Here is an 18,959-nt window from a genome sequence, read left to right as displayed (position 1 = left end):
GGGCTTCTCAGACTTCTTTCTGCAGTTCAGTCTCCTGGTATTTCAGGTGCAAATTGCAGTGGTCATCTTGGCTACTAGTTTTTTAAAGATTACTGTAGGATTTTTTCCATTAATTGTCTAATGTAAGTTTCCAACCACTGAAATTAATATTTCTCATTTGGCATATGGGGTTTTCTTGACATCCTGTACAGGTTAGTATGACACAATATTCTGTACTTTTTTTTACAAAGCCACTCCAGGAGGATAGCTAAATCTACCTTCAGTTACTTACAACATGGATGACAGATGAACACTCCCATATACTGTAGGAAAGGAGAGCAAAATACTGCAAATGCTGGAAACCTGAAATAAAAACAGAGGAAGCTGGAAATACTCGACGGGTCAGGCAACCATGCGGATGAAAGATCATCAACCTGAAATGTTAACTCTGTTTCTCTCTCCACAGATGCTGCCAGACCTGCTGGGTATTTCCATCATTTTCTGTTTATATTACTGTAGGAAATGAAGGTTGGTTGAGTTCACAATAACTATAGTTTGCTACATCCAAACTATTCTGAAATTGCTATTCTGTAACAGTTCCCCATCTAATATGAAATGCAACTGGTTACTGTCTTGTTACATCGCTGATATCATTGCAGCAAACTTTCCTCATATGTCTGTTCATTTTGTGTTTGATTTAGAATAGCTGTGCCCTTTCACTTTTTTAACTGTGTTCCCATTACTTTTCCTAGGTGGCATTTCACATCTTGCCGTACATCGGACGCAATGATCATACGGTGTATGAGAATGTCAAGTACATTATGGACAAGTGAGTGGTTGCTTGCAGCCAAAAAACTTCTGTGACTCCCTAGACTACAGGCACAATAGGCACAGGCTGGACACTAGGATGGGCTCCAGAGACAGAGATTGTAATTAATGAATTGGATAAGAGGAGAAGGAAGAATGTGCCCCTTTTGGATAGAGCAGTCGTAATATTTCGATTAGCTGAGTCTTGGGGTAGAGATGGGAAATGCACAACCAGTTTCTTGAAAATGGAGGCAAAGGGGAAAAAATAATTGAAAAGTTAAGAGAACGGTTCACAAGCATCACTACAACATTTCTGCACATTTAAACTTACTGCATGATCACAAATACCAAAGGAAACAATTCAGAACATCATCGGATCAAGGAGTAAATCACGAGTGACCTTGGATTGGGAGAGTCAGGAGTTGGGGAGAACAAGGCTGAAGGGAGGGGGACGGTGGTGTAGGGATAAAGTTAATGGACTAATAATCCAGAGGCCCTGACAATGGCCCTGGGGAGATACGAGTTCAAATCCCACCACAGCAGCTGGTGGAATTTAAATTCAATTAATTAACAAATCTGGAATTAAAAGCTAGTCTCAGTAATGGTGATTGCAGGACAGCAAGCCAGGCCAGAAGCAGCACCTGGAAGACCTAAAAATGAGGTACCAACCTGGTGAAGCTACAACACAGGACTACATGCATGCTAAGCAGTGAAAGCAGCATGCTATAGGTAGAATTATGTGATTCCACAGCCATCAGATCAGAGCTCTGCATTTTCAGCCAGAAGTGCCAAGTGGATGATTGATCTCAGCCTCCTCTGAGGTCCCCATCATCATAGTTGCCAGTCTTCAGCCAATCTGTTTCACACCACGTGATATCAAGAAACGGCTGAAGACACTGGATACTGCAAAGGCTATGAACCCTGACAACATTCCGGCAATAGTACTGAAGACCTGTGCTTCAGATCTAGTTGCTCCCCTAGCCAAGCTGTTCCAGTACAGCTACAACACTGGCATCTACCTGATAATGTGGCTAATTGCCCAGGTATGTCCTGTCCACAAAAAGCAGGACAAATCCAATCCAGCCAATTACCACCCCATCAATCTACTCTCAATCATCAGCAAAGTTATGGAAGGTGTCAATATCAGTGCTGTCAAGTAGTGCTTACTCAGCAATCAACCTGCTCACCGATGCTCAGTTTGGATTCCACCAGGACCAATTGGCTCCAGACCACATTACTAAAGAGCTGAATTCCAGAGGCGAGGTGAGAGTGACTGCCCTTGACATCAAAGACCCTTAGCAAAATTGAAGTCAATGGGAAACCAGTGTGGCAAACTCTCCACTGGTTGGAGTTATACTGAGCACAAATTAATATGGTTGTGGTTGTTGGAGGCCAGACATCACTGCAGGAGTTCCTCAGGGTGGTGTCCCAGGCCCAAACATCTTCAGCTGCTTCATCAATGACTTGCTCCATCAATATGTCAGAGGTAGGGATGTTCACTGATGATTGCAGGGTTCAGTACCATTTGTGACTCCTAACATACTGAAGCAGTCCATGTCCCATGCAGCAAGACCTGTACAACATCCAAGCTTAGGCTGATAAGTGGCAAGTAATATTCGCGCCTAACAATTGGCAAGCAATGACCATCTCCAACAAGAGAGAATCTAACCATCTCCCCTTGACATTCAACAAAATTAACATCGTTGAATCCCCCACTATCAACATCCTGGGGTTCCATTATTGACCAGAAACTGAACTGGATCAGCCAAACAACTACTGTGGCTACAAGAGCAGGTCAGAGGTTGGGAATTTTGTGGTGAGTAACTCACCTCCTGACTCCCCAAAACCATCTACAAGGCACAAATAAGGAGTGTGATGGAATACTTGCCTAAATGCGTGCAGCTGCAACACTGAAGAAGCTCGACACCACCCAGGACAAAGCAACCCGCTTGATTGGCATCCCATCCACCACCGACGCACAGTGGCAGCAGTGTGTACCATATACAAGATGCACTGCAGTATCTCACCAAGGCTCCTTCGACAGCACCTTCCAAACCCCCAACCTTTACCACCTAGAAGAACAGGGTAGCAAATGCATGAGAACATGATCACATGCAGGTTCCCCACAGGTCACAAACCATCCTGATGTGGAACTATATCGCCATTCCTTTATTATAGCTGGGTCAAAAACCTGGAACTCCCTTCCTAGCAGCATATTGGTGTACCTACACCACATGGACTGCAGTAATTCAAGAATGTGGCTCACCAGCACTTTCTCAAAGGCAATTAGGGATGGGCTACAAATGCTGGTCTTGTTAGCAATGCTAACATCCCATGAAAGAATTTTAAAAACTAAATTGGAGAACAGATGATTGTGGGCAGAATCAAAAAGCGGAGTTATTTCACAATCATTCCATTTTCTAAAGGAAGGTATCTGCACACTAGGAACAGGACTTTATGCCCTTTAACAATAGTTTCCAGGTCCCGACCCCACACTTGGCAGCAATGCACCCATCGGTGCGATCTTATGGGAGAGAGCCTCCTATTTGGCCACATCCACCGTCCAATTAAGGATGGCAGGGGGGTTTCCTGAGGCTGCAGGCCCAATCAGGGGGTCCACAGCTTTGGAAGGATGGCTACCCGACTGGCAGAGCTGGGCACTGCCACTGTAGAAAGGGTCCACCTGGTCGCCTCTGTCTTGAGGCCCTTTGAAGAGGTTTGAACTTTGTTAAAATAAACAGTGGTTACAGCTGCGAGGCCACTCCCAATGGAGGGGAAGCCCCTCTGCAGGATGGCCTGTGGCCGCAGCTGTAGCCCGCTGTTCCCTGCGCTTCTGATGGCTTTGGGGGGGGGGGGGGGGGGGGCGCAGAGGGTATTGTAAAAGAGGCGTCATGGGCCCCCCAGCAGGCCACCCGCAAACGCCTCCAGGCTCCTACCAGACTTTGGCCTCATCCGCCACCGGGAAAATCCCACTGGCATCCGCGATCTGCCCACAATTGGGTACTTAATTATGCAGATTGCGTACCAGCTGCTGACAGGTGGGAAGCCCTTGCTGCTTCTCCCCTGCCCCCAGCAAGATCAGCTAGAAAATTCCACCCTTGCTGTCAGTCAACTATTCTTAATTACAACAATAACAACAACTTATATTTATATTGCACCTTTAACATGATAAACTGTCCCAAGGTGCTTCACAGGAACGTTATAAAACAAATATGACACCAAGCCACATAAAGAGATAATAGGTCAGATGACCAAAAGCTTGGTCAAAGAGGTAGGTTTTAAGGAGTATCTTAAAGGAGGAAAATGAGGTGGAGAGGCAGAGATGCATCGGGAGGATATTCCAGAGTTTAAGACTTAGGAAAATGAAGGTATGGCCACCAATAGTGGAGCGATTAAAAACAGGGATGCTCAAGAGGCCAGAATTAGATGAGCACAGATATCTTGGAGAGTTGTAGGGATGGAGGAGATTACAGAGATAGGGAGGGGCAAGGCCATGGAGGGTTTTGAAAACAAGGATGAGAATTTTAAAATCAAGATGTTGCTTGACCGGGGGTCAATGTAGCTCAGGGAGCACCGGGGTGATAGGGGAATGGGACTTAGTGCGAGTTAAGTCACGGGCAGCAGAGTTTTGGAGGAACTCAAGTTTATGGCGGTTAGAATATGGGAATCCAGCCAGGAGTGCATTGGAATAGTCAAGTCTAGAGGTAACAGAGGCATGAATGAGGGTTTCAGCAGCAGAAGAGCTGAGGCAGAGCAAAGGCAAGCAATGGTACACAAGTGGAAATACGCGGTCTTAGTGATGGTGCGAATATGTGGTCGGAAGCTGATCTCAGGATCAAATATGACACCAAGGTTGCGAACAAACTGGTTTAATCTCAGACTGTTGCCAGGGAGAGGGTTGGAGTTGGTAGCTAGGGAATGGAGTTTGGAGCAAGGACCAAAAACAATGACTTCCGTCTTCCCAATATTTAATTTGAGGAAGTTTCTGCTCATTCAGTCCTGGATGTCAGATAAGCAGTCTGATAATTTAGCAACAGTGGTGGGGTCAAGAGAGGTGGTGGTGAGGTAGAGTTGGGTGTCGACTCTGTACATGTGAAAACTAACACTGTTGGATAATGTCACTGAGGGGCAGCATGCAGGTGAGAAAAAGGAGGGGCCAAGGATAGATTCTTGGGGGACACCAGAGGTAACGGTGCGGGAGCAGGAAGAGAAGCCATTGCAAGTGATATTCTGGCTATGATTATAGATAATAATGGAACCAGGACGGTGGAGAGGTGTTGGAAGGGGATGGTGTGGTCAACTGTGTCAAAGGCTGCAGAAAGGTTGGGAAGGACAAGGAGAAAAAGTTTATCTTTGTTAGTCACATAAGATGTCATTTGAGGCTTTGATAAGAGCTGTTTCGGTACTGCGGCAGGGACAGAAATCTGATTGGAGTGATTTAAACATGGAGTTCCAGGAAAGAGGAGCACGGATTTGGGAGGCAACAACACGTTCAAGGACTTGGAGAGGTTGGAGATGAGGTGGTAGTCTTCAAGGTCAGTGGGGTCATGGGTTGGTTTTTTGAGCGGGGTGATGGCGTCACATTTAAAGGAAAGAGGGACAACACCTAAAAAGAGAGAACCGCTAACAATATCAGCTAACGTAGGGGCCATGAGGGGAAGTCAGATGGCCAGCAGTTTAGCAGGAATAGGTCAAGGGAGCAGGAGGTGGGTCTCATGGATAAGATGAGCTTGGAGAGGACATGAGGGGAGATAGGAGAGAAACTACAGAACGATGTGGGTTCAGGGATATGACAGAGGGAAGCTTTAGAGGAAGTTTGGCAAAGGTGGGCTAGTGGAAGGGACGGACGCGGCAGAGGCAGCTGATCGGACGGTCTTGATCTTAGTGACAAAGAAATCTGTGAGCTCCTCCCTCTTATTGTTGGAGATCAGGGTGAAGGAGACAGGGGAGAGGGGTTTAAGAATATGGTTTGGAGTAAAGAAAAGAAGCCATGGGTTATCTTTGCATTCCAGGATGATCCCAGAATAGTGAGCAGTTTTATTAGATGAGAGTAGGATCCAATAGTGTTTTATGTGGTCCAGCCGGATCTAGCAATGAATGGCTAAACCAGTTGTCTGCTATATCCTTTCAAGTCTGCATACCCTGGACTTAAAGCAATGGAGATGAGGGCCGTACCGGGGGAATGGTGAGTTTGAGAGTGTATTGGTTTTAATAGGACTAGAGCAAAGATAAAGGTGAGGGTAGGTAGCTGCAGTAATGTCATAGTGAACGCATGGCCAAAAGCTAGACAGTTAGCATATTTAAAATGCTATTGTAATTGAATTGGGGGATAGTTTTTTTCCCCAAGGGTGGATACAGAGGAGGTAGTGTTGGGGTGTCAAAGGGGGATGCGAGTGCAAAGTGATCCAAGGAAGTGATCAGAGATGGCTTTATCTATGATTGACGTGATGGAAGTAGTAAGACCATGCAAGATGGCAAGGTGACCGTGAATATAGGTTGGGGAGTTTACAAGGAGGGAGAGATTGAGGGAGGATAGGAGAGCAGTGAACTCAGAGGAGGGAGAGCATGATGACTTGGGATGGAGGTTGAAATCACTGAGGATGAGAAGCTGTGGTGCAGACGCTAAGGGAGGAAAGCTATGAAAATAGATTGGTGAGAACATTTTTATCGTACTTGATATCACAGGTATTACCACATTTTATGCTCGAAAACTGCTTGTTGGGCCAGGCATATGGGTCAGACCAGAGGCCCCGCCAGTGGCGGAAAAAGTTGGTGGCGAGCCTGCCTCCGCCAGGTCAGGAAGCCACGCCATGATTTTATGTGACCCAGGCCCTGAACTGGCCTCGGGTGGAATTTCCGCCCCTCTGAGGCAGGAAGTCCCGCCTCCAAGAGTTGCCAGCCAATCAATGGGCCAGCAGCTCTTCAGTCCCGGCAGTGCCAGCAGGAGAGGTGGCTGCTGTTGGAACTGCACCCAGCCAGGACCGGCAACATGGACGAGGCCCCGAAATGCAGGTAAGTGTGTGGGGCCTCACCGGGGACAATAGCTGGGCCTCGGCGAGGCAGGAGCAGTCGCTCGAGAGAGGGATAGGAGGTGCTGCAATGGGGATGGCTTGTGTCATGGAGGGGATCCTCCATCGGGCACAGGGTGCCTGATAAGGAAGGCACCCCCACCCGCAAACCCCCCCCCCATAGCCTGCAAGGAGACCACCAGGTTTTACTGGACGGCTTTCTAAGCTACTGAACCGGCCGCCCACTGTTGGTAATATATCAGCTGCAGCGGGAGGAGGCCCTAAGTGGCCATTAATTGGCCTGAGGCAGGTGGGCCATTTGTCACCTTTGATGCCACTCAGAAAATTGCAGCGGGGCAGGAAGGCATCAGGAACAGCACCCAACACCTCCCACTCAATTTTACAACCCCCGCCTCCAGCCTGCTCCTGCGGGGGGGTGTTAAATTCTGGCCATGATGCAGAACTGCCCTAATATAACACATTTTTGAACTCCAAAGACATCTTAAAAAAAAGACAAGAGTGGGCCAAGGGTAGAGTGTCGCACTTATGATGGATGAGTTATAGAGTCATCTACGACACAGAAGGCCATTCAGCCCATCGCATTCATGCTGGCTCTTCATGGAGCTATGCAGTTTGTCCCACTCCCTGGCACTCTCCCCGTAGCCCTGCAAGTCTATTTCTATCAGGTGGCCAGCCAACTTCCTCTAGATGTCATTGATCATCTCCGCTTCCACCATCCTTGTGGATGAGACTTCCAGGTCATTACCACCCGCTGTGAAAAAAAGTGCTTCCTGATATTCCCCCTGCATCTTTTGCCCAAAACCTTCAATGTGTCCCCTGGTCCTTGTACCATTTGTTAATGGGAACAGATTTTCTTTGTCTAACTTATCTAAGCCTGTCATAATCTTGTACACTTCCATTAAATCTCCCCTCAATCTCCTTTGTTCTAAGGAGAACAAACCCAGCTTTTCCAACCTAACCTTGTGATTAAAATCCCCCATCCCATGAACCATTCTGGTAAATTTCCTCTGCACCCTCTCAGGGGCCCTCACATCCTTCCTAAAGTGTGGTGACCAGAACTGGGTGCAATAGTCCAGTTGGAGCCTAACCAGAGCTTTATAAAGGTTCAGCATAACTTCCCTGCTTTTGTACTCAATGTCTCTATTTATAAAGCCCAAGATCTCATATGCATTACTAACCACTCTCTCAATATGTTCTGCTACCTTCAAAGATCGATGCACATGTACCCCCAGATCCCTCTGTTCCTGCACGCTCTTTAGAACTGTGCCATTAACTATATATTGCCTCTCCCTATTCCTTCTGCCAAAATGCATCACCTCACACTTCTCAGTATTATATTCCATCTGCCACCTCTCTGTCCATTCTGCTAGCTGATCTTATGACCTGTTGCAGGCAGTTCATATAATTCTCACCGTTTACCTTACCTCCAAGGTTGGTGTCATCAGAAAGTTTTGAAATTCTACTCTGTATTCCAAGATCCAAGTCATTTATATATAGCAAAAAAAGCAGTTGTCCCAGTACTGTCTACCATCCTCCAGTCTGAAAGGCAACCATTTACTACAACTTGCTGTTTTCTGCCCTTAAGCAAATTTTTATCCAATTGGACACTGACCCTCCTATTTCATGAACCTCAATTTTGTTAACCAGCCTTTTATGTGGTACCTTATCAAATGCTTTCTTAAAGTCCATATAAACAACATCCACTGCATTCCTTCATCAACCTTCTCTGTTACTTCACCAAAGAATTTAATTAGATCAGTCAAGCATGATCTGCCTTTTACAAATCCATGCTGGCTATTCTTAATTAACTCAAACCTCTCTAAGTGTCCGTTGATATTTTCCCTGATTATTGTTTCCAAAACCTTACCCACCATTGATGTTAAACTAACTGGCCTGTAGTTGTTTGGTCCTTGCATCCTTTCTTGAATAAGAGTGTCACATTTGCCACTTGCCAATCCTCGGACACCTTCCCTGCATCCAGGGAAGATTGGAAGATTATGGCAAGCCCTTCTACTGTCTCCATCCCCACTTCCTTTAGCAGCCTGGGATGTCAGTCATCTGGACCAGGTGAATTATCTACCCTAAGCATAGCCAGCCTTTTTGGTACTGCCCCCCTTTCAATTTTTATCCTATCCATTGCCTCTACTCTCTCTGCTTCTACCAATATTTTATCAACCTCCATTTCCTTTGTGAACACGGATACAAAGTATTCATTAAGTATATTAGCCTTGCCCTGCGCCTCTAAGCACATATTACCCTCTCTCTCCCGAATAGGCTCCACTTCTTCTCTTACTACTTGCTTACTATTTACATGCCAGAAGAAGATCTTTGGGTTCCCTTTTATGTTGACTGCCATTCTATTTTCATAGTCTCTTTGCCAGTTTTAGTTTCCTCTTCACCTCCCCTCTTAACGTATTGTATATGACCTGGTTCTCACTTGATGAATTTACCAGACATGCATCACAAACCCTCTTTTTTTGTTTCATCATCATCTCTATAACCCTCGTTAACCAAGGAGCCCTGTTCTTGGTTCCCCTACCTTTCAGTCTTGTTGGAATGTTCCTAGCCTGTACCTGAAGCATTTCTTCCTTAGAGATATCCCATTGTTCTGATACAGCTCTTCCTGCCAGTCTTTGGTTCCATTCTACCCTGGCTAGATCCTTTCTCATCATGTTGAAATTAGCCCTCTTCCAATCTAGACATTCTACCTTATTTTGTTCCTTGCTTATCTGCAATACCAGTCTAAACCTTATGATACAATGATCAGTCTTACCCAAGTGCTCCCCCACAGACACTTGGTCCACTTGGCCCACTTCATTTCCCAGCACCAGATCCAGCAATGCCTCCTTTCCAGTTGGGCTGAGAACATACTGATCAAGGAACACATTTGAGAAATTCCTCCCCCTCCTTTACCTTTTACTCTAAAATCATCCCAATCGATATTTGGGTAATTAAAGTCCCCCAATATCACCACTCTATAGTTCTTGCACATCTCTGTGATTTCTCTGCAGATTTGCTCCTCTATCTCTCTCCCACTATTTGGAGGACTGTAGAATACCCCTAGTAGTGTGATCATATCCTTTTTGCTCCTCAACTCTAACCAAATGGATTCTGTCCTTGCCCCTTCAAGGATTTATGTCCTTTCCAGCACTGCAATATCTTCCCTAATCAGGACTGCTACCCCACCTTCCTTTTTTCCTTCTCTATCTTTTCTAAACACTTTATATCATTGTAGATTAAGCACCCAGTCCTTGTCATTTTTAAGCCATGTTTCCGTTATTTCTGTTACATCATATTCCCATACTACTGTGTGTGCTTGTAGTTCACCAACCTTATTCTCCACACGTTGTGCGTTTACTCACATGCATTGTAATCTTGTCTTTGCATTCCTCATCATCCTTCTCAGTTCACTCCCATCTAATACGGAACTACTCCGTCCTCTAGTACTAACACTCTCACTCTGACCCCACCTAATACTTTGTTATTTCCTACTCTAGGGCTATCTGTCTCTTCCAATTCTCTGTGCACCTTGGTGTTCCTCTCTTGTATTATCTCATGGTTCCCACCCCTGCCAAGGACTGCAGCAGTCCTCCCCAATAGCACTAGCAAATTGCCCCGCAAGCAAATTTGTTCCAGCTCTGTTCAGGTGCAACCTGTCTGGTGTGTACAGGTCCCACCTTCTCCAGAACTGGTCCCCGTGCCTCAGAAATCTAAAGCCCTCCCTCCTGCACCACCTTTCCAGCCACGTATTCATCTGTACTATTTCTACACTCACTTGCGTGTGGCACTGGGAGTAATCCGGAGATTACTACTTTTGAGGTCCTGCTTGCTAATTTCTCACCTAGCTCACTAAACACTTTCTGCAGGACCCCATCCCCCTTCTACCTATGTCTTTGGTACCAATCACGACTGCTGGCTGTTTACCCTCCCCCCTCAGGGTGCTCTGCAGCCATTGAGTTACATCCTTGACCCTGCCACCAGGGAGGCAACAGTCCATCCTGCATTCATGTCTGTGACCACAAAAATGCCTGACTGTTCCCCTGATTATCAAATCTCCTATCACTATTGCTCTTGCAGTCTTCCTTGTGCCCCCCTGTATAGCTGAGCCACTCGTGATTTCCAGTATCTGCAGTATTTTGCTTTTATATTATTGTGGTGCCATGGCCTGGGCTCTGGCTTCACTCCCCAGATGAACTATTGCTTTCCTCATGTTCCAGACTGTTTCTATTCAACAGCAATGAAAGAAAGACTTGCATTTATATGGCACTTTTCACAACTGTGCAAAGCGCTTTACAGCCAATGAAGTACTTTTTGAAGTGCTGTCACTGCTTAATGTAAGAAACACGGCAGCCCATTTGTATATATCAAACTTCCACAAATAGCAATGTGATAATGATCAGACAATCTGTTTTTGTGATGTTGATCAAGGGGTAAATATTGGCCAGGACACCTGGAATAACTCACCTGCTCTTCTTAAAATAGTTCCATGGGATCTTTTACATCCACGTGCGAGGGCAGACAGGGCCGTAGTTTAACATCTCACCTGAGAGACAGCACCTCCAACACTGCAGCACTCCCCCAATACTGCAATAGAGTGTCAACCTTGATTTTTGTGTTGAAGTCCTGGAGTGGGAATTGAACCCAGAAACTTGTGACTCAGAGATGAAATTGCTTCCAGCTGAGCAACTGCTGACACAACGATAAAACAGAGACAAATGAGCAGATACCTCCCTGTAAAATATTCAGAAATGAACAATTTAGTGGGATACTTGTACCTTTTAACATTTCGCTCACCACCTACCAAGCCAAAATCACTCTGCTCTGAACCCCTATCCCAGCAGTTTCGAATGCAGATCTCTTTGTTGGCCAGGACAAGCGATGACCCACACAGGCCATGCTATTACCAAGATCGGTGGGGTTTACAAAGTCCTTGCCAGGTCCTGCAAATTTTGTTTATTGTCATATGATTTCTGTTCTTCACACATAACAAATTATTTTCTTTTTGTAGATATGGGTCCCATTCAGCTTTTTACAAGTACAAGACCAGCACTGGCAGATTACTGCCTATGTTTTACATCTATGATTCCTACCTGACACTCCCAGCTGCCTGGGCCAATCTCCTCACCACCTCAGGATCTCACAGCATTCGTAATACACCATATGATGGCATGTTTATTGGGCTGATAGTGGAGGAAAAGCACAAACAGGACATCCTGGAGTCAGGATTTGATGGATTATACCCGTACTTTGCATCCAACGGATTCTCATTTGGATCGTCCCACCAAAACTGGAAGATTATCAAGAATTTCTGTGACAGTAACAACCTGATGTTCATTCCAAGCGTGGGACCTGGATACGTAGATACCAGGATACGCCCGTGGAACAATCATAACACAAGAAACCGGGTCAGTGGAAAGTACTATGAAACCGCCCTTCATGCCGCTCTCACGGTGAGGCCAGAGATCATCTCCATCACATCTTTTAATGAGTGGCATGAGGGCACGCAGATAGAAAAGGCGGTGTCAAAGAAGACTGCACAGTACACCTACCTGGACTACCTGCCGCAAGAGCCGAACCTATATTTGGAGCTAACCCACAAATGGGCTGAACATTTTTGCAAAGAGAAGGAACAATGGCTGATGTAAAGGCCTTAAAGACAAAAAGCTCCTCCTAAAATACCTGCAATTGAACCTTGACTTTTGACTTTGTTTAAATAAATTTACCGCAAGCCTTTTCTGATCCATGAAGTTTACAGAATATGCCTTTAGCAGCACCTGCGCCATTTGTTCTTTTGTGCTTGATCATGTTTTGTGTGCTTGATCAGTGCCAGAGTTAAGAAGCTTATCTCAACAGGCCTCAGAGGCATCTTAGCTAGGTACACTTCCCATGGGACCAGTCGACTGGTGGTACACTTTGAGGTTTGGGATAGGATTTTGGTTTAAGATATTTTAATAGCTGGGTTAGCTTGACATCCACTCATATCAATGTTCAGTTGCTGATCAATCAAGTGACAATGAGCTTTTCCTTCTCCCCACACCCAATCCACCCTTACACCCCCCAAAAAAATCCCAGAAGCTTCCTACCCGCTAATAAGTATAAGGGGATTGACTTCAAAAGCAATTAAGCCACTTCTGTTCTGGGGCACAGTAGGTTACTAGGTCAAGTAAGGAGCACCATCCAATTAATGACATCGTTCAAGGCTGTGGTCCACACGTCTGTTCCTTTGTGCAAAGTAGAAGCTGAGGTGGTGCACTTCCTCTCAAACATTCTCAGTGAGCCTGTGGGTTGCAATTGTCAGTGTCAAACAGTGGAATTCATTGCTGCAAGTACCCATCAGGGGAAAAGAGTTTGAGGTTTGTGTGAGATTCCAGCCAAAGGCACAAACAAAATCATGTTATAGGGTTTTATTCACTTGATGTTTTATGTGATCTGTTTAAGCGATAACGTGCATTGCTCTGAAAAGCAATTTAACCATTAGATTGAAGGGCGAGATAGTCGAGCAAGATCCTTCAGTCTGCAGGCCTGTCCTTCGTACCTTGCTGATGCACATTATTGCTGTCTGATCTTGCAGCAATGAAACAAAAACTCTATTCGGCGTACAATTCATTTCTTTTTCACCAATTCAAAAGATTCCAGGCAGCTTGCTGTTAGTTTCTGCTAGTTAGCTGTCCTGCCTCAATGATGTGTAAATATCCTAGCACAAGCTATAAGATACAGTTTTATACTCATAATTCACCATATACCCTTAACATGGGACAGGTGGGGAGAGGGCAGGCAGCGAAGAGAAAACCTAATTGGACAACTTACCCCGACTGTTCCTGAACATCCCGTAATAACTTTTTACACAAAAGCTGGCTGCCACGGAGGCAAATTGAAGCGAGTAGAAGGGGGAAAAATGAATGTAAAACAAATAGCAGCAGCACTCATCCAGCACTAAAGCACTTCTTACAGATGTGCTTGAACTAAGTTAGAGTGCTGAGTGTATGCAAGGCCATTGTCTTGATGATGTCCGAAACTTAGTCAGTGGGAGAAAAGGGACGAGAGAAACTGACAAGTATTGTCGCACTTGCAGAGATTGGAGATAGCTGTGTAAATATGATATATACACATGTACATGTTTAGCTACAGCAAAATAAATAAAAAGCAAAACACACCATTTCACTGTATGCAACTTCAGAGTCTTATGTCAGTGTTGTCCAATATGCTAGCCACTAGCCACACGTAACGAATTAGGAATCCAGATGTGAACAATTGCATTTCTGCTTAATGAGTAAAAAAATGAATAGACACCATTGTTGGGCAGGTGATTTCAATATTCATATTAGCTGGCGTATGTGTGTAAACTTTAACGCTATTACGCATTGGTTGGTAAAATGGTAAGATGAAAAGCACAGTGTGCAAATACTTTTTGATCGTTCAGAGTGCTTTACAGCCTTGGTTAATGAACAGTGGAAGATGTTTGTTAAGTAAAAATACACGTGCGAAGTAAATTTACCTGTATTGTGTGATAGTATGAGGTGTTTTTAACTAAAATTAGTGCATGTGGCTAAAATAGTGTCACTGTAGCTGCACCTGTGGATAGTCTGCAATTTCTATTGGATAACACTGCTACCAGATTGGAAATTGGAAATTTTGTCTTTAAAATCGAAGGAGAAAATTTATGAGTGTGAATTGGGGGGTGGGGGGTAGAATTTTAAAAAACTGCTGGGGCAACTGTGGCCTGAGGTGAGGTGGGGAGGGATGTCCCCGGGCTAAGGAGTCGAGTCCTATAGCCAGTGAAAAGTCACCGGTGTCCATGTACGGAGAGGCAAAGGATTGAGAGAGTCAGTCCCAGCCTAGTAGTTGTTTTTCCCCACAAAGAAAATCTTGCATTTGTGATGGAAAGAATATTTCAATGAGGGAGTGTTGAATCTATTGAGCAGGCTCCCTAGGGACACAGTGGAAGCTGCTAGTATGATTCATTCAACTTCAAATTAGTTGGATTTATTTCATAAAGTAACATTTTGGGATACGGTGTAAGTAGAGACATGATGTATGGTAAATATAGCAATGCTTGGGAGGGAAAAGGTTGCTTTTCACCTGTGGTTCCTAAAACTCTCCAGCACTGGGGTTCTCCTTGAGATATATAGCTATAATTAGTCAACAATTCCACTATTGTATCACGACTGCCAAGAAGGTAGAAGACAAACGAGATGGACTATGGTCTTCATTTGTTAGTAATTCCTATCTTCCTGTGGCGTGTGTGCACTCAGTATTCATGTCATTACACTGGCTTGGGCACACAAATAACCCCATTGTGTAGAGTCAAGACTTAATCATGTTGCTTTAGACTCCAGCACCAGGAATTACCTCATGGGCTCTCCCGATTGGCCATTGTTAACTTTGATAGGAGGACTGGCAGCAAGCTCCGATAAACCATGTGAACAGGGTTTCCAAAGTTATGATGGCCAATCGGGAACTCCACCCCACCCCCAAAGAAATTCACAGTACAGCTGACATATATACGTTCTAAGCAGTCAATAAGCTGACACAAGGTCTTTAGTGCCAACTCACAGACACTTCTTCCTACCTCCCTCTGGACCATGACCCCGCCACCGAACATCAAGCCACTGTCCAAAGGACTGTCACTGACCTCATCTCCTCTGGAGATCTTCCATCTACAGCTTCCAACCTCATAGTTCCGCAACCCCGGACAGCCTGCTTCTACCTCCTTCCCAAAATCCAGAAACGGGACTGTCCCGGCAAACCCATTGTGTCAGCCTGCTCCTGCCCCACTGAACTTATTTCTTCCTATCTTGATTCTATCTTTTCTCCCCTGGTCCAGTATCTTCCCACCTACATCCGTGACTCTTCTGACGCCCTACGTCATTTTGACAATTTCCAGTTTCCTGGTCCCAACCGCCTCCTCTTCACTATGGACGTCCAATCGCTCTACACCTCCATCCCCCACCAGGATGGTTTAAGGGCTCTCCGCTTCTTCCTTGAACAGAGGCCCAACCAGCCCCTTTACACCACCACCCTCCTCCGCCTGGCTGAACTTGTTCTCACATTGAACAACTTCTCCTTCAACTCCGCTCACTTCCTTCCAGTAAAAAGTGTTGCTATGGGTACCCGCATGGGTCCTAGTTATGCCTGTCGTTTTGTGGGATATGTCGAGCATTCTTTGTTCCAGTCCTACTCAGGCCTCCTCCCCCAACTCTTTTTCCGGTACATTGATGACTGTATCAGTGCCGTTTCCTGCTCCCACCCTAAACTGGAAAACTTTATCAACTTTGCTTCCAATTTTCACCCTTCTCTCACTTTTACATGGTCCATCTCTGACACTTCCCTTCCTCGACTTCTCTGTTTCCATCTCTGGGGATAGGTTGTCTACTAATATCCATTATAAGCCCACCGACTCTCACAGCTACCTGGACTACACTTCTTCACACCCTACCTCCTGTAAGGACTCCATTCCATTCTCCCAGTTTCTCCGTCTCCGACGCATCTGCTCTGATGATGCTACCTTCTATGACGGTGCTTCTGATAGGTCTTCCTTTTTCTTCAACCGAGGATTCCCCCCCCACTGTTGTTGACAGGGCCCTCAACCGTGTCTGGCCCATTTCCCGCACCTCTACCCTCACCCCTTCCCCTCCCTCCCAGAACCGTGACAGGGTTCCCCTTGTCCTCACTTTCCACCCCATCAGCCTCCATATCCAAAGGATCATCCTCCACCATTTCCGCCACCTCCAGCGTGATGCCACTACCAAATGCATCTTCTCCTCCCTTCCCCTGTCAGCATTCCGAAGGGATCATTCCCTCCGCGACACCCTGGTCCACTCCTCCATTACCCCCACCACCTCGTCCCCACCCCATGGCACCTTTTCCTGCAATCGCAGGTGGTGTAATACCTGCCCATTTACCTCCTCTCTCCTCACTATCCCAAGCCCCAAACACTCCTTTCAGGTGAAGCAGCGATTTACTTGTACTTCTTTCAATGTAGTATACTGTATTCGCTGCTCACAATGTGGTCGCCTCTACATTGGGGAGACCAAACACAGACTGGGTGACCGCTTTGCGGAACACCTCCACTCAGTCCGCAAGCAGGACCCTGAGCTTCTGGTTGCTTGCCATTTCAACAGTCCCCCCTGCTCTCATGCTCACATCTCTATCCTGGGCTTGCTGCAGTGTTCCACTGAACATCAACGCAAGCTCGAAGAACAGCATCTCATTTTCCGATTAGGCACACTACAGCCTGCCGGACTGAACATTGAGTTCAATAATTTCAGAGCATGACGGGTCCCCCATTTTACTTTTATTTTTAGTTATTTTTTTTTCTTTTTTACAATTTTTTTTCTTTTGTTCATTTCATTTCATTGTAGTTTGTTCAGTTACTTACCCACAGTTTTTTTTCATGTTTGTACTTGCTGCTGTTCAATCTTCAGTTCGTTAACACACCATCTGTACTAATGCTTTGTCTTTCAATACACCATTAACATATTGTTTGCCCTTGCTCCATGACTGCTTGGTCAGCTATGTGGCCTTGTCCAATCTACACCTCCTTTGTTATCTCTTGCCCCACCCCCAGCTCACTTGCTTATAACCTTTGACATTTCTAATATTTGCTAGTTCTGAAGAAGGATCACTGACCCGAAACATTAACTCTGCTTCACTTTCCACAGATGCTGCCAGACCTGCTGAGTGGTTCCAGCATTTCTTGTTTTAATGTCTTTAGCGCATTTCCTGCTCGACAGATGTACCTGGAAATCCTGCTTATGCAAGAAAAACAGGTTTCTGAAGTTAGTGAGGGAATGGAAGAAACCCTGAGGAAATTCATCCCCACCCCCCAGATCTTAACAATACAGGTTAATGTCATGCTTTGAAACTTCACAAATTTCTCATAGCGCTTTCATTACCAGCTCCTCCCAACCTGTATTATGCAGTTCCAAATACTCTCCAGGCACAACCCATGCTGGAAGTGAAAATAATCCCCATTTGTACTGTGGAGTGTGTCTCACAGTTGGAGAGGGGCATTGTACAAAAAAAAAATTCAGTTCCCCAGAATTCCCCATTACTGATACCTCCATGACAATATAGTGAACAAGGAGTGGGATGTATTAAAAGCAAAAATGACTGCAAATCCAAAATAACACTGACCAAACAATTGAGACAAAACAGTTGAGTGACAGGAACACTCAACTTTAAGAGCTGCTCCAAACTTAGTCACCACTTTAGCACACCTGTTTTCAGTTAAATGATAGACTTGCGCTTCAACTGGACGACTCCAACTCTCATATTGTTCATCTAAGTTCAAAACAAAAATCCACTGATGAACCCACAGTTCACACTAACAACTTTAGTCCACCCCGTTGGTTGCCCTTCTGAAGGAGCTGGTTATAATAATGTATCTAATTGTTTGTGTATCATTTGGTGAAGTTGGTCCATTAGATGAACGTGGTACATAATGTGTACCATTGCAAGACATAACCTTGTACTCTTGACAAGTTGCTGTACGGCTCGGAAACGAGAATTATGGGAGGAGACCACATTATGAGCAGCGAATACAATATACTGCATTGAAAGATGTTATGTCAAACCCGTATTCTTACAACATCTATTTTTAATTTGAAGAATTGTAGCAACTTACCTTCAACATTATGTACAAATCCATTGGGTCAAGATTTGAGTTCCTAAGCCTCTTCTATTATTTCATTAAAATCTTTATCCTAGCTCAGTGGAATATTATATTTAGGATACATGAAATATAGTTATGTATCATCATATTGCACCATCAAAACACATTAAAAGCACTGTCACACAATCACAGAATTGTTACAATGCAGAAGGAGGCCATCCAGCCTTTCATGTCTGCGCCAGCTCTCCAAAAGAGCAACTCACTTAAAGCCACTCCCCCACCTTCCCCCCGTAACCCTGCACATTCTTCCTTTACATGCAACAGTCGACTTCCCTTTGGAATACTTCAATTGAACCTGCCACCACCACACTCTCAGGCAGCGCATTCCAAACCTTAACCACTTGCTACGTGAAAAAGTTATTCATGTCACTTTCCTTCTCTTACCTATTACTTTAAATCTCGGCCTTCTCTTTCACGATCCTTTCACAGAGTGGGAACAGTTTCTCTCTATCTACTCCAGTTAATTATTT

The 18,959-nt window shown here is 45.1% G+C and overlaps 1 protein-coding gene and 1 long non-coding RNA gene across 2 annotated transcripts in view; one reads left to right on the top strand and one right to left on the bottom strand.

Annotated features, from left to right (window-relative positions):
* Positions 1 to 12,785, top strand: part of LOC137346940 (glycoprotein endo-alpha-1,2-mannosidase-like protein) — a 97,759-nt gene extending 84,974 nt beyond the window's left edge. The window contains exons 3-4 of the mRNA XM_068010898.1: positions 732 to 808; positions 11,824 to 12,785. Of these exons, the coding sequence (XP_067866999.1) occupies positions 732 to 808; positions 11,824 to 12,460 (714 nt within the window). The 3' untranslated portion in view covers positions 12,461 to 12,785. The remainder of the gene's footprint in view (positions 1 to 731; positions 809 to 11,823) is intronic.
* Positions 899 to 18,937, bottom strand: LOC137346942 (uncharacterized). The gene is made up of 3 exons (XR_010968826.1): positions 18,874 to 18,937; positions 11,280 to 11,546; positions 899 to 1,024 (listed from the first exon to the last, which is right to left on the bottom strand). It is a non-coding gene; the product is annotated as an uncharacterized lncRNA (long non-coding RNA).
* Positions 18,938 to 18,959: the final 22 nt, after the last annotated feature.

Source organism: Heterodontus francisci, chromosome 31, assembly GCF_036365525.1.
Source record: "Heterodontus francisci isolate sHetFra1 chromosome 31, sHetFra1.hap1, whole genome shotgun sequence".
NCBI lineage: Eukaryota > Metazoa > Chordata > Chondrichthyes > Heterodontiformes > Heterodontidae > Heterodontus > Heterodontus francisci.
This window is presented reverse-complemented; position numbering and strand designations above follow the sequence as displayed.